Source organism: Trichechus manatus, unplaced genomic scaffold (genome assembly GCF_000243295.1).
Source record: "Trichechus manatus latirostris isolate Lorelei unplaced genomic scaffold, TriManLat1.0 scaffold00026, whole genome shotgun sequence".
Taxonomy (NCBI): Eukaryota; Metazoa; Chordata; class Mammalia; order Sirenia; family Trichechidae; genus Trichechus; species Trichechus manatus.
In genome coordinates this window covers 20,708,191-20,720,745 of record NW_004443962.1, presented here as the reverse complement: position 1 = coordinate 20,720,745, position 12,555 = coordinate 20,708,191, and the positions used below count along the sequence as shown (strand labels likewise).

General features: G+C 39.3%; 1 protein-coding gene across 5 annotated transcripts in view; it reads right to left on the bottom strand.

Moving 5' to 3' along the window:
• SPICE1 (spindle and centriole associated protein 1) overlaps positions 1–12,555 on the bottom strand; it is a 116,743-nt gene that overhangs the window by 80,710 nt on the left and 23,478 nt on the right. For 4 of the 5 annotated variants that reach the window (XR_002823619.1, XR_002823620.1, XM_023728873.1 and 1 more), the window contains exons 5-7: positions 8,556–8,658; positions 7,651–7,757; positions 3,374–3,489 (exon numbers count right to left, since the gene is read on the bottom strand). Coding sequence is in view for 3 of the 5 variants with exons in the window: in XM_023728873.1 (XP_023584641.1) it covers positions 3,374–3,489; positions 7,651–7,757; positions 8,556–8,658 (326 nt within the window). In the remaining 2 variants the exon portion in view is untranslated. The remainder of the gene's footprint in view (positions 1–3,373; positions 3,490–7,650; positions 7,758–8,555; positions 8,659–12,555) is intronic. The other variant, XM_023728874.1, reaches the window with a different exon arrangement.

Genomic DNA, 12,555 nt, shown 5'->3' with positions numbered 1-12,555 from the left:
AAAATTCTAGCCAATAGAATTCAGCATCATATCAAAAAAATAAGACACCACGACCAAATAGGATTCATACCAGGTATGCAAGGGCAGTTCAATATTAGAAAATCAATCAATGTGATCCACCACATAAATAAGAAAAGAATCACATGATCATCTCAATGCAGAAAAGGCATTCCACGAATTACAACTTCCATTCCTGATAAAAACTCTCAATAAAATAGGTATAGAAGGGAAATCCCTCAACATAATGAAGGGCATCTATACAAAACCAACAGCCAACAACATTCTTAATGGAGAGAGGCTGAAAACATTAACCTTGAGAACAGGAACCAGACAAGGATGCCCTTTATCACCACAGATATTTAACATCTGTACTGGAAATTCTAGCTAGAGCAATAAAGCAAGAAAAAGAAAAAAACGGCATCCAAATTGGTAATGAAGAAGTTAAACTGTCCCTATTTGCAGATGATATGACACTAAACATAGAAACATACCATGCTCATGGATAGGTAGACTCAACATTCTGAAAATGACAATTCTACCCAAAGCAATCTACAAATACAATGCAATCCCCGTCCAAATACCAACAACATTCTTTAAAGAGATGGAAAAGCTAATCATCAACTTTATGTGGAAAGGTAAGAGGCCCCAGATAAGTAAAGCACTACTGAAGAAGAAGAATGCAGGAGGACTTGCACCACCTGACCTCAGAACCTACTATACAGCTATGGTAGTCAAAATAGCCTGGACTGGTACAAAGACAGATCCATTGACCAACGCAACAGAATTAAGAATCCGGATGTAAATTCATCCATGTGTGGTCACCTGATTTTTGACAAGGGCCCAAAGTTCATCAACTGGGGCAAAAACAGTCTTTTTAATAAATGGTGCTGGCAAAACGGGATATCCATCTGCAAAAAAATGAAACAGGATCCATACCTCACACCATAGACAAAAACTAATTAAAAATAGAACAAAGACCTAAATATAAAACCAAAAACAATAAAGTTCATAGAAGAAAAAACAGGATCAACACTAGAGGCCCTAATACACAGCATTAACAGGATACAAACCATAACTAACAACACACGAACTCCAGAAGATAAGCTAGCTAACTGGGATCTTCTAAAAATTAAACACTTATGCTCAACAAAAGACTTCAAAAGAATAAAAAGAGAACATAACAGACTGGGAAAAAATTTTTGACTATGGCAAATCTGACAAAGGTCTAATCTCTAAAATCTATAGGAAAATCCAACACCTCTACAACAAAAAGATAAGTAATCCAATTAAAAAATGGGCAAAGGAAATGAACAGACACTTCACCAAAGAAGACACTCAAGTGGCTAACGGACACATGAGGAAATGCTCGCAGTCATTAGCAATTAGAGAAATGCAAATCAAAACTACAATGAGGTACCATCTCACCCCGGCATTACTGGCACAAATCAAAAAAACAGAAAATAACAAATATTGGAGAGGCTAGGGAGACTGGAACTCTTATGCACTGCTGGTGGGAATGCAAAATGGTATAATCATTTTGGAAAACGATATGGTGCTTCCTTAAAAAGCTAGAAATAGATCCAGCAATCCCGCTCCCTGGAATATATCTTAGAGAGATAACAGCCATCACACAAATAGACATATGCACACCCATATTCACTGCAGCATTGTTCACAATAGCAAAAATATGGAAACAACCTAGATGCCCATCAACAGATGAATGGATAAACAAACTATTGTACATACACACAATGGAGTACTATGCAACAATAAAGAACAATGATGAATCTGCAAAGCATTTCACAACATTGGATGAATCTGGAGGGCATTATGCTGAGTGAAATAAGTCAACCACAAAATGACAAATATTGTATGAGACCACTACTATAAAAACTCATGAAAAGGTTTACACACAAAAAGAAACAATCTTTGATGGTTACAAGGGAGGAGGAACAGAAAAACACTAAATAGGCAATAGATAAGTGGTAACTTTGGTGAAGGGTAAGATAATACGTAACACTGGGGAAGCCAGCACAACTTGTACAAGGAAGGTCATGGAAGTTCCACAGACACACTCAAACTCCCTAAGGGACTGAATTCCTGGGCAGAGGGCCGTGGGGGCCATGGCTCAATTAGCATAACACAGTTTATAAAGAAAATGTTCTACATTCTACCTTGGTGAGTAGCGTCTGGAGTCTTAAAAGCCTGTGAGCAACCATCCAAGATACTCCACTGGTCTCACCCCTTCGGGAGCAAGGGATAATGAAGAAAACAAGATACAAGGGAAAGATTAGTCCAAAGGACTAACGGACCACAACTACTAAGGCCTCCACCAGACTCAGTCCAGCACAAATAGATGGTGCCCAGCTACCCCACCACTGATTGCTCTGACAGGGGTCACAACAGACAGTCCCGGACAGAACTGGAGAAAAATGCAGAACAAAATTCTAACTCACAAAAAAAAGACCAGACTCACTGGCCTAACAGAGACTGGAGAAACCCCGAGACTATGGTCCCCAGACACCCTTTTAGCTCAGTAATGAAGTCACACCCAAGGTTCACCGTTCAGCCAAAGATTAGACAGGCCCATAAAACAAAACGAGACTAAAGGGGCACGCTAGCCCAGGGACAAGGATTAGAAGGTAGGAGGGGAAAAGAAAGCTGGTAATGGGAACTCAATCTCAAGAAGGGAGTGTTGACATGTCATGGGGTTGGTAACCAATGCCATACAACAATATGTGTACTGAAAAAAAAAAAAAGACTAGACTTACTGGTCTGACAGACACTGGAGAAACCCAATAATATGGCCTCTGGACACCCTTTTAACTCAGTACTGAAGTCACTCCTGAGGTTCACCCTTCAGCCAAAGATTACATAGGCCCATAAAACAAAACAAGACTAAATGGGCACACCAGCCCAGGGGCAAGGACAAGAAGGCAGGAGGGTACAGGAAAGCTGGTAACGGGGAACCCAAGGTTGAGAAGGGGAGAGTGTTAACATGTCATGGGGTTGGCAACCGATGTCACAAAACAATATGTGTCTTCATTGTTTAATGAGAAACTAATTTCCTCTGTAAACCTTCATCTAAAGTACAATTTAAAAAAAGAGTGTGTGTGTATAAAAACACATAGAGAAAGAGACAGAATGATAATGCAATTGTGCGAAAATCTTAGCAACTGGTGAATTTAGGTGACAAGTATACAAGAGTTCTTTGTACTATTCTTTGTACGATTCAACTTTTTGGTAAGTTTGACATGATATCAAGAATAGAAAGTTTAAAAACATACTCTCAAGGATGATGTGACAAACAAACACTTATAATGACTTTGGAAAAAAGGGAAGATTTGTAGATATTCATCCCATATATACATACCTATCTGTATTCTTGTTAGACTCAGAGTTTAGGGTGCTATCCAACTCATTCTCACTCTCTTCTGACTGGCTATTCACAGTTCCTCCTCTTTGTTCATCATCTACTTCATTAAGAGCCTATGTCAACAATAATAAAAATAACAACACAAGGTGGTTACATTTGCACTCATCCTTTCTTTTCGTCATAAAAGAAGAGAGGCCCTCCTCTTAAGGCTAATTCCTCCACATGTGTTTTGGAACCCAAACTCCCTCACTGCCTTTCACTCCATCAATTGTCCCTTTTCTCTCCTGTATCTTCAACTCTCTCACTGTACTGGCTTCATCTCATCAACATGTAAATGTGGGCAAGCCTCTCCCATCTTGACCTGGCCCTATACCCCCTCAAGTTACCATCTAACTTTTCTCTTCTTGCAAGAGTTGTCCCCACTTCTCATTTACCATCTCTGCCCTTCAACTTGGCTTCTATTCTACCACTCTAAACTGTTTTCTGTAAGGTCAACATTACACACTTATTTCTAAATCAAATAGATATTTCTTAGTCTTTACCTTTCCTGATTTATCTAACTCATCAGATATTAATGACCACTCATTCCTTTCCTTTAAAGTCTTCTTGATGCACTTTTCCTTTAACTTCCATGACATCATATTTTCTTGTTTTTTCTTCTATCCTTCTGGCCTTTCCTTCCCAGTCCCCTTAATTGATTCTTCTTTTTCTACCCTTTCCTTATATCTGGTATGACTCAAGGTTTTCTCTTTGGACCTATTCTCCTCTCATCTTACCCACTTTCTGAGTGATTTTATCTAATTCCAAAGCTACAATTACCAGTCAAATGCTGTTAATTTCCAAATCTCTACCTCCACCCAGATCTCTCTTGAGCCCTAGTCATTTATATCCAGCTGCCTAAGAGACAGCACTAGTGGAACATCCCACATATACTGAACATGCCCAAAATTGATTATTTCTTAAGCTCCTCCCACCATTCTTCCAGAAACCTTGTTCCTACTGATATTACCTAAGGCCATGAACAGCATCACCATCTACTCAGATGCTCAAACCAGCAAACTTGGAGTCATCCTTCTTTCCCATCCCTCATATCCAATCAGTCACCCAATTCTGTCAATTCTCTCTCTTCTTTATCTCTCCCAAATCTATGACTCTTCCCCTCTACGTCCTTCCCTACTTCCACTGCTCGGGGTCAGACTCTCACTACTTCTAACTAAGATCGCTACCTAAGTCTTCTAACCAAACCCTCCCTCTAGACTTGTCCCTCCCCAATCCATTTTCTGTACTACAATCGATCTCATCATGACTCTGCTCATCTTTAAATCCTTTACTGGCTCCATTCCTGCTTTCATGTTCGTTAGCCCTTCATGACCTAGCTCCTGCCTGTCTCTGTAACTTCAGATCTCATCACTTTCCACCCCATAATAGAGATGATGCCTTTATCCATATATCCCAGCATCCACTGCAGGGCCGGAAATATTACAGGTAGTATACAAATATATAATGAGTAAGTGAATAAACTGAGTTTCATTCATTCCTATTACAGATGAAGAAACTAGGGCCCAGGGAACATAAGTAATACAGCTACAACTTCATCATTTTTTGGTGACTCAAGGTTATCTAGAACAACATTAATTTCTTTTCTGATGTTCTCTGCTTATCTACTAAGGTGTCTCCTCTCCCCTCCCTCTCTGTCCTTTCTCTTGGCTATCTGCAAGTTTGTTTTGGGAAGTTCACCTCATTGTGTTTAATCTGTAAATTGAGATAGCACTGAAACCAGCTAGGCAAATTAGTTATATAGTAACATTAATCTGAAATTACTATTAACATAACAGGCTCAGGTCTAGGGATAGACTCTTCTCTTCTACAGGATAAAATATGACTAATTTATTCCATGCTGCTGGAACACATTTTGTACTCATGCAAGGTGTGAAACTACCTTGCAGAAAGTCATTTGGCCTTTGGTCTTGGTTCCTGAGAGCCGGACCATCACCTGAAGCTAATGATCATCCCAAGAGACACCACCTGGGGCCCGATGCTAACTAAGCCTTAGGAAGCGTGATGTAATCTATCATGGCCACATGCTGAGGTTAATGAAGGCCTTGGAAGATGGAGGCTCAAAAAGCTTCCTGATTGGTCACCACGAACAGGAGAGGGTAGAGGGTAGTGCATCCCTCTTTGGGACATGGAAGCTCCATGCTGTGACTCCTCCCAGACCTTACCATGCATCTCTTCATTTATATCCTTTTTGTTATATTAAAGCTATTACCACAGGTATGGTGTCTCCTGTGAGCTCTGTGAGTCATTCCAGCAAATTATCAGACCCAAAGTGGCAGGTAGCCTGTTAGTCTAAAGTGGAGGGAATCATATGGACTCCCAGGCTTGCGGCCAGTAGCCACTGACCTAGCCTGGGTGGCTAGGGATAAGAGACAGAAGGGCTGCATGGGCAGCTGGGGTCTGAACTAAACAGAGAAGGGAAGCTGAGATTTCTACAGGATGCGGGTGAAGTGTGGAGTGGGATTTGTTATCCACTATACCATTTTGTGCCGGAAGTGAGTGGGCTTTAGTCTCCTTGGACTGGTCTGCACAACTTGTTTCCATGATTTAGGTGACTGAAAGTCTGACTTGAAGTCTGACTGACAAAAACATAGGGCACTATGCTATACAATCTATTTAAATAAATAGAAATCTTCAGTTAGACATACTATAGCAATAAGGTATTCTAAATCAATTAAATTTCTGATTATCTGAAAGCTAACTTTTCAAAAAGTTCAAAAACATAAGTGGTATTGGCTATGGTTATGACTAATGGGTTTTGGTTATCTAAAATACAAGGAACATTCTATTTAATTGTCTTGGTGAGTAAAGTACAGTGACTACAGCTCAGTACATGTTAAGTGCAATTTCCTAGTCTCTAGAACTCAGTACCCGTTAAGTGCAATTTCCCAGATTTTTTTAGATCTATAGAAAAAAGGAGAATCATCAATTAGAGTGATGATCCTGGGGAATTACAAGATCCAAATCATCAAAGACATGTTGTTAAGTACTCAGCTACTAACCGAAAGGTTAGCAGTTCAAACCCACCAGCCACTCCACGGGAGAAAGATGTAGCAGTCTGCTCCCATTGAGACTGTAGCCTAGGAAGCCCTATGGGGCAGTTCTGCTCTGCCCTAAGGGTCGCTATGAGTCTGAATTGACTCAACAGCACACAACAACAATAACAACAAGTTCTGGTCATTCCCTAATAGTATCTTAATAGTACTCTTTCAGTATCAAATTCTTAATAGGCTCTTAAAAAATGTTTAATACCTCAAAATTCTAGACATTTTGATTAGAGTTCCAAGAAGCCCTGGTGGCACAACAGTTAAGCGTTCAGCTACTAACCAAAAGATGGGCAGTTTGAACTCGCCCAGCAGCTCTGCAGGAGAAAGACCTGGCAATCTGCTTCTGTAAAGATTACAGCCGAGAAAACCCTATTTGGCAGCTCTCTTCTGTGACATGGGGTCACTATGAGTCAGAACCGACTCGACAGCACCCAACAGCAATTTGAATAGGATACAGCTAATTGATGTTTTACTACTGTAATATGATTTTCCCATGTAACCACTCAATAAATTCCAAGTTTCTCTGGGCAGCTACTCTTTAAATATACTAATAGATTAGAAGGAACTAACATTTAAAGAAAAAGCATATTCAAGGATATTTGTTACACTATTTATCACGGCAAAGCAGGAAACAAGCTGATTCTTGCAAAAACTATATCAGGTATACTCTATTCCCATTTAAGGGCAACAAAAAACTACTCTGAGCCAACTCAGATATCTTAAGATCAAACAGCTAGTAAGTAGCAGAGCAGGAACACAGATTCACTGGACTTCAAAGTGGGGAGTGGAAAAGCTCCCTGCTGTCTCCGTAACAGCAGATGGTGGCACAGTCCTGTGGAGCCAACGGCCAGCGTTCAGTCTCATCTCTGACACTAACTGGCTATGAGATCTTAATTTTTCTGAGTCTTTTCTGCGTTTCTTCATCTGTTAAATGGAGATGCAATAGTACCTACCTCCTAGGTAAGCACTCAGTGGATGTTAGCTACTTTTACTCTCTCCTATCTTAATACAAACGTTACTCATAAAAAGTGCAATACATTTGAGTAGGAGCAATTCTAGCAACCACAACTTTGCCTTCCTTGATATTTAAGTTTTTAAAAATTTTACCATAATGCCTACATCAACTTAAATTTTCGCTTGAGTACTGTGGCTGCGAACAGAGCACATTACCTGAGGGTCAATGACAGATTCACTCAGAATGGACTGGGTGACAGGGTCTTCGTTTACCACGATGGGACTCTGAGAGGAATCAGGAGCCATTGTTACGTTCGGAAACCCTGCGGAAGGAAAATAAGCCATAATGATTTTGTTTCATTTAATTAAACTGCCTTCACAAGTGCTATGCACTGCCATAGGTTTGCATTACCACAAGGAAATCTTAAACAATAATGTAGCTCACAGTGATACAGTCTTACGACATGCTAGGCACTGTTGCAAATGCTTTCTATACATTAACTCATTTTATCCTCACAAAATGCTATGAGGTAGGTACTGTTATCACCTTCATTTCACATAGAGTAAAATGAAACTCAGAGACATTAAGCAGGTGGCCCAGCTGCACTAATAAGTGACCAAGCCAGGATTCAAACATTAAAAACTAATGATCAGCTTGCTGGACTAAGCTATACAATGTAACATATGCACACTAAAATAAATAATTCTGTGTATCTAACAAGAGACGAAGTTCCTTTTCAAGAGAGATTGCTGGTGCTTTAGGTTTCAAACTAAGCTTTACTCAAATTATATATAAATATTTTAATTATATGGTAATTTATGGTTAATAAACTGAAAAATAAGTCATATTTTATAATTATGAAATGCTGTACATTATATTGTAACATATTTAGTAAATAATAACAATTTACCTTTCCTTATCAGAGTAACTAGTAATAGTTATATTCTTACTGAAAGCAAATTATAATAAATCCAAGCATAACAAACATATACACTATCAACCCTAGAATACTTGTAATATAAATAATAAATGCCTAAGAAAGGATTTTAAATTTTGAACAGTCAGTTGCAGGCTACAGATAATAAGAAAAAGAAGCTTTTGTATGAAATGGATCATTTACCTGTGCGCCTACGAGGAAAATCAACAAACAGGTCTTTTGCTGCAGCCATCAAATGATCAGATCTTTCCAACACATCCTGCATCTGGTATTGATCAGAAAGAATCTAGACATGTGTTAATGATAAATATTATTTAAAAAATAAAAACCAATATACTTTTCAAATCACAAAGGAGAAGTCCATACAAAGGCATAGAGCATAACAACAAACAAAGGCAACTACTTCCTTTTAAAAATCCTTCAGTGGCAATATCATTAAGTACCAGTAGATGCCACCACTCGTCTGTCAGTTTCTCCTACTGTGGTGCTCGTGTGGTGTTGTGATGTTGGAAGCTATGCCACTGGTATTTCAAATACCAGCAGGGTCACCCATGGTGCACAGGTTTCAGAGGAGGTTCCAGACTAACACAGACTAGGAAGAAGGACCTAGCAGTCTACTTCTGAGAAACTGGCCAGTCAAAACCTTCTGAATAGCAGTGGAACATTGTTTGATACAGTGCTGGAAGATGAGCCCCTCAGGTTAGAAGGCACTCAAAATATGACTGGGGAAGAGCTCCTTCCTCAAAGTAGAGTCGACGTTAATGACGTGGATGGAGTCAAGCTTTCAGGACCTTCATCTGTTGATGTGACATGATTCAAAATGAGAATAAATAGCTGCAAACATCCATTAATAATAGGAACGTGTAATGTATGCCGTATGAACCTAGGAAAACTGGAAGTCATCAAAAATGAAATGGAATGCGTAACAATTGATATCCTAGGTATTAGTGACCTGAAATGGACTGCAACTGGTCATTCTGAATCAGAAAATCATATAGTTTACTATGTCAGGGACAAACTGAAGAGAATGGTATCACATTCATCGTCAGAAAGAACATTTCAAGATCTGTCCTGAAGTTCAACGTTGTCAGTGATAGGATAATATCCATATGCCTACAAGGAAGACCAGTTAATACAACCACTATTCAAAAATACCCACCAACCTCTAAGGCCAAAGATGAGAAATAAGTGAAGATTTTTACCAACTTCTGCAGTCTGAAATTGATCAAACTTGCAATCAAGATGCATTGATAATTACTGGTGATCGGAATGTGAAAGCTGGAAACAAAGAAGAAGGATAAGTATTTAGAAAATACTCTTTGGTGACAGAAACTACGCTGGAGATCGCATGATAGAATCTTGCAAGACCAACAACTTCTTCATTGCAAATACCCTTTTCCAACAATATAAAAAGCACCTATACACACGGACCTTGAGAGATGGAATACACAGGAATCAAATGGACTATATCTGTGGGAAGAGACAATGGAGAAGCTCAATATCATCAGTCAGAACAAGGCCAAGGGCTGACTGCAGAACAGACCATCAATTATTCATATGCTAGTTCAAGTTGAAGCTGAAGAAAATTACAGCAAGTCCACAAGAGCCAAAATACCATCTCAAGAATAGATCTGACCCACTGAACACTAATCACCAAAAACGAGACAAGTTGTGGAATGACATCAAGGATATCATAAATGAAGAAAGTAACAGGTCATTAAAAAGACAGGAAAGAAAGAAAGAAAAGACCAAAATGGATGTCAGAAGAGACTCTGAAATTTTCTCTTGAACACAGCACAGCTAAAGCAAACAGAAGAAATGACAAAGTAAAAGAGATGAACAGAAGATTTCAAAGGGCGGCTCGAGAAGACAAAGTATTATATAATGAAATGTGCAAAGACCTGGAGTTAGAGAACCCAAAGGGAAGAGCACACTCAGCATTTCTCAAGCTGAAAGACCTGAAGAAAAAATTTAACCCTCGAGCTGCAACAGTGAAAGATTCTTCAGGGAAAATACTGAATGATACAGGAAGCATCAAAAGAAAATGGAAGGAATACAGAGAGTCACTGTACCAAAAAGAGCTGGCTGACGTTCAGCCATTTCAGGGGGTAGCACATGATCAAGAATCCACAGTACTGAAGAAAGAAGTTCAAGCTGCACTGGAGGCACTGTTGAAAGACAAAGCTTCAGGAACTGACGGAATACCAATTGAGATGTTTCAACAAACAGATGCAGTGCTGGAGGTGCTCACTTGTCTATGCTAAGAAATTTGGAAGACAGCTACCTGGCCAACCAACTGGAGGAGGTTCATATCTGTGCCCATTCCAAAGAAAAGTGATCCCACAGAATGCAGAAATTATCAAACAATATCATTAATATCAGACACAAGTAAAATTTTGCTGAAGATTATTCAAAAGTGGTTGCAGCAGTACATCATGGCAGGGAACTGCCAGAAATTCAAGCTGGATTCAGAAGAGGACGTAGAACGAGGGATATCACTGCTGATGTCAGGTGGATCTTGGCTGAAAGCAAAGAATACCAGAAAGATGTTTACCTGTGTTTTATTGACTATGCGAAGACATTTGCTTGTGTGGATCATAACAAATTATGGATAACATTGTGTAGAACAGGAATTCCAGAACACTTAATTGTGCTCATGAGGAACCTGTACATAGACAAAGAGGCAGTCGTTCCAACAGAACAAGGGGATACCGCATGGTTTAAAGTGAGGAAAGGTGTGTGTCAGGGTTGTATCCTTTCACCATACTTATTCAATCTGTATGCTGAGCAAATAATCTGAGAAGCTTGACTATATGAAGAAGAATGCGGGATCAGGACTGGAGGAAGACTCATAACAACCTGCGATATTCAGATGACACAAGCTTGCTTGCTGAAACCAAAAAGGACTTGAAGCATTTACTGATGAAGATCAAAGATTACAGCCTTCAGTACGGATTATACCTCAACATAAAGAAAACAAAAATCATCACAACTGGACCAATAAGCAACATCATGACAGACAAAAGACTGACATTGTCAAGGATTTCATTTTACTTAGATCCACAATCAACATCCACGAACACAGCAGTCAAGAAATCAAATGACGTATTGCATTGGGCAAACCGGCTGCAGAAGACCTCTTTAAAGTGTTAAAAAGTATAGATGTCACTTTAAGGACTAAGGTGTGCCCAACCCAAGCCACGGAATTTCAATTGCCTCACATGCATGGGAAAGGTGGACAATGAATAAGGAAGACCGAAGAAGAACTGACGCCTTTGAATTACGGTGTTGGCAAAGAATACTGAATATACCATGGACTGCCAGAAGAACAAACAACTCTGTCTTGGAAGAAGTACTGTCAGAATGCTCCTTAGAAGCAAGGATGGCAAGAGTTCGTCTCACACAGTTTGGACATGTTTTCAGTAGGGATCAGTCTCTGGAGAAGGACATCATGCTTAGTAAAGTAGAAGGTCAGCGAAAAAGAAGAAGACCCTCAATGAGATGGACTGACACAGTGGCTGCAACAATGGGCTCAAGCATAACAATGACTGTGAGGTTGGCGCAGGACTAGGCAGTGTTTTGTTCTGTTGTACATAGGGTCACCATGAGTCAGAACCAACTCAACGGTGCCTAATACCAACAACCAGTAGATGAGGCTAATACCATAATTAGTGGCCTTCGAATTATTGCCTGCAATCCACACTAAGAAATATATATTAAATTATGACCCAGTACACATACACACACAAACATATATTACTAAAATAAAAGTTTCACAGAAACTGTACTTTACTCCATGAGAACCACTCTGCCATTTTCTTTTTAATTTCTATTTCATTTTTTTAAATTACAGTTATAATCCACAAGCTTAATTTCACAATCCATTAATGAGTTGTGATCAACAGTTTGAAAAACACTGATTAAACATATGAATCTCTGAGCTGTAAACTCAGACATGTGAATCTTTGAACCATAAACTCAGAGGTATTTCAACCACTAAAGTGATTTCATAATACACTAATGGGTCATGATCCACAGCTTAAAAAACACGATGTAGGGCAAAGGATATGACGGGCACTTCGCCAAAAAAAACATTCACGCGGCTAACAGACACGTGAGAAAATGCTCATGATCATTAGCCATTACAGAAATGCAAATCAAAACTACAATGAGATACCATCTC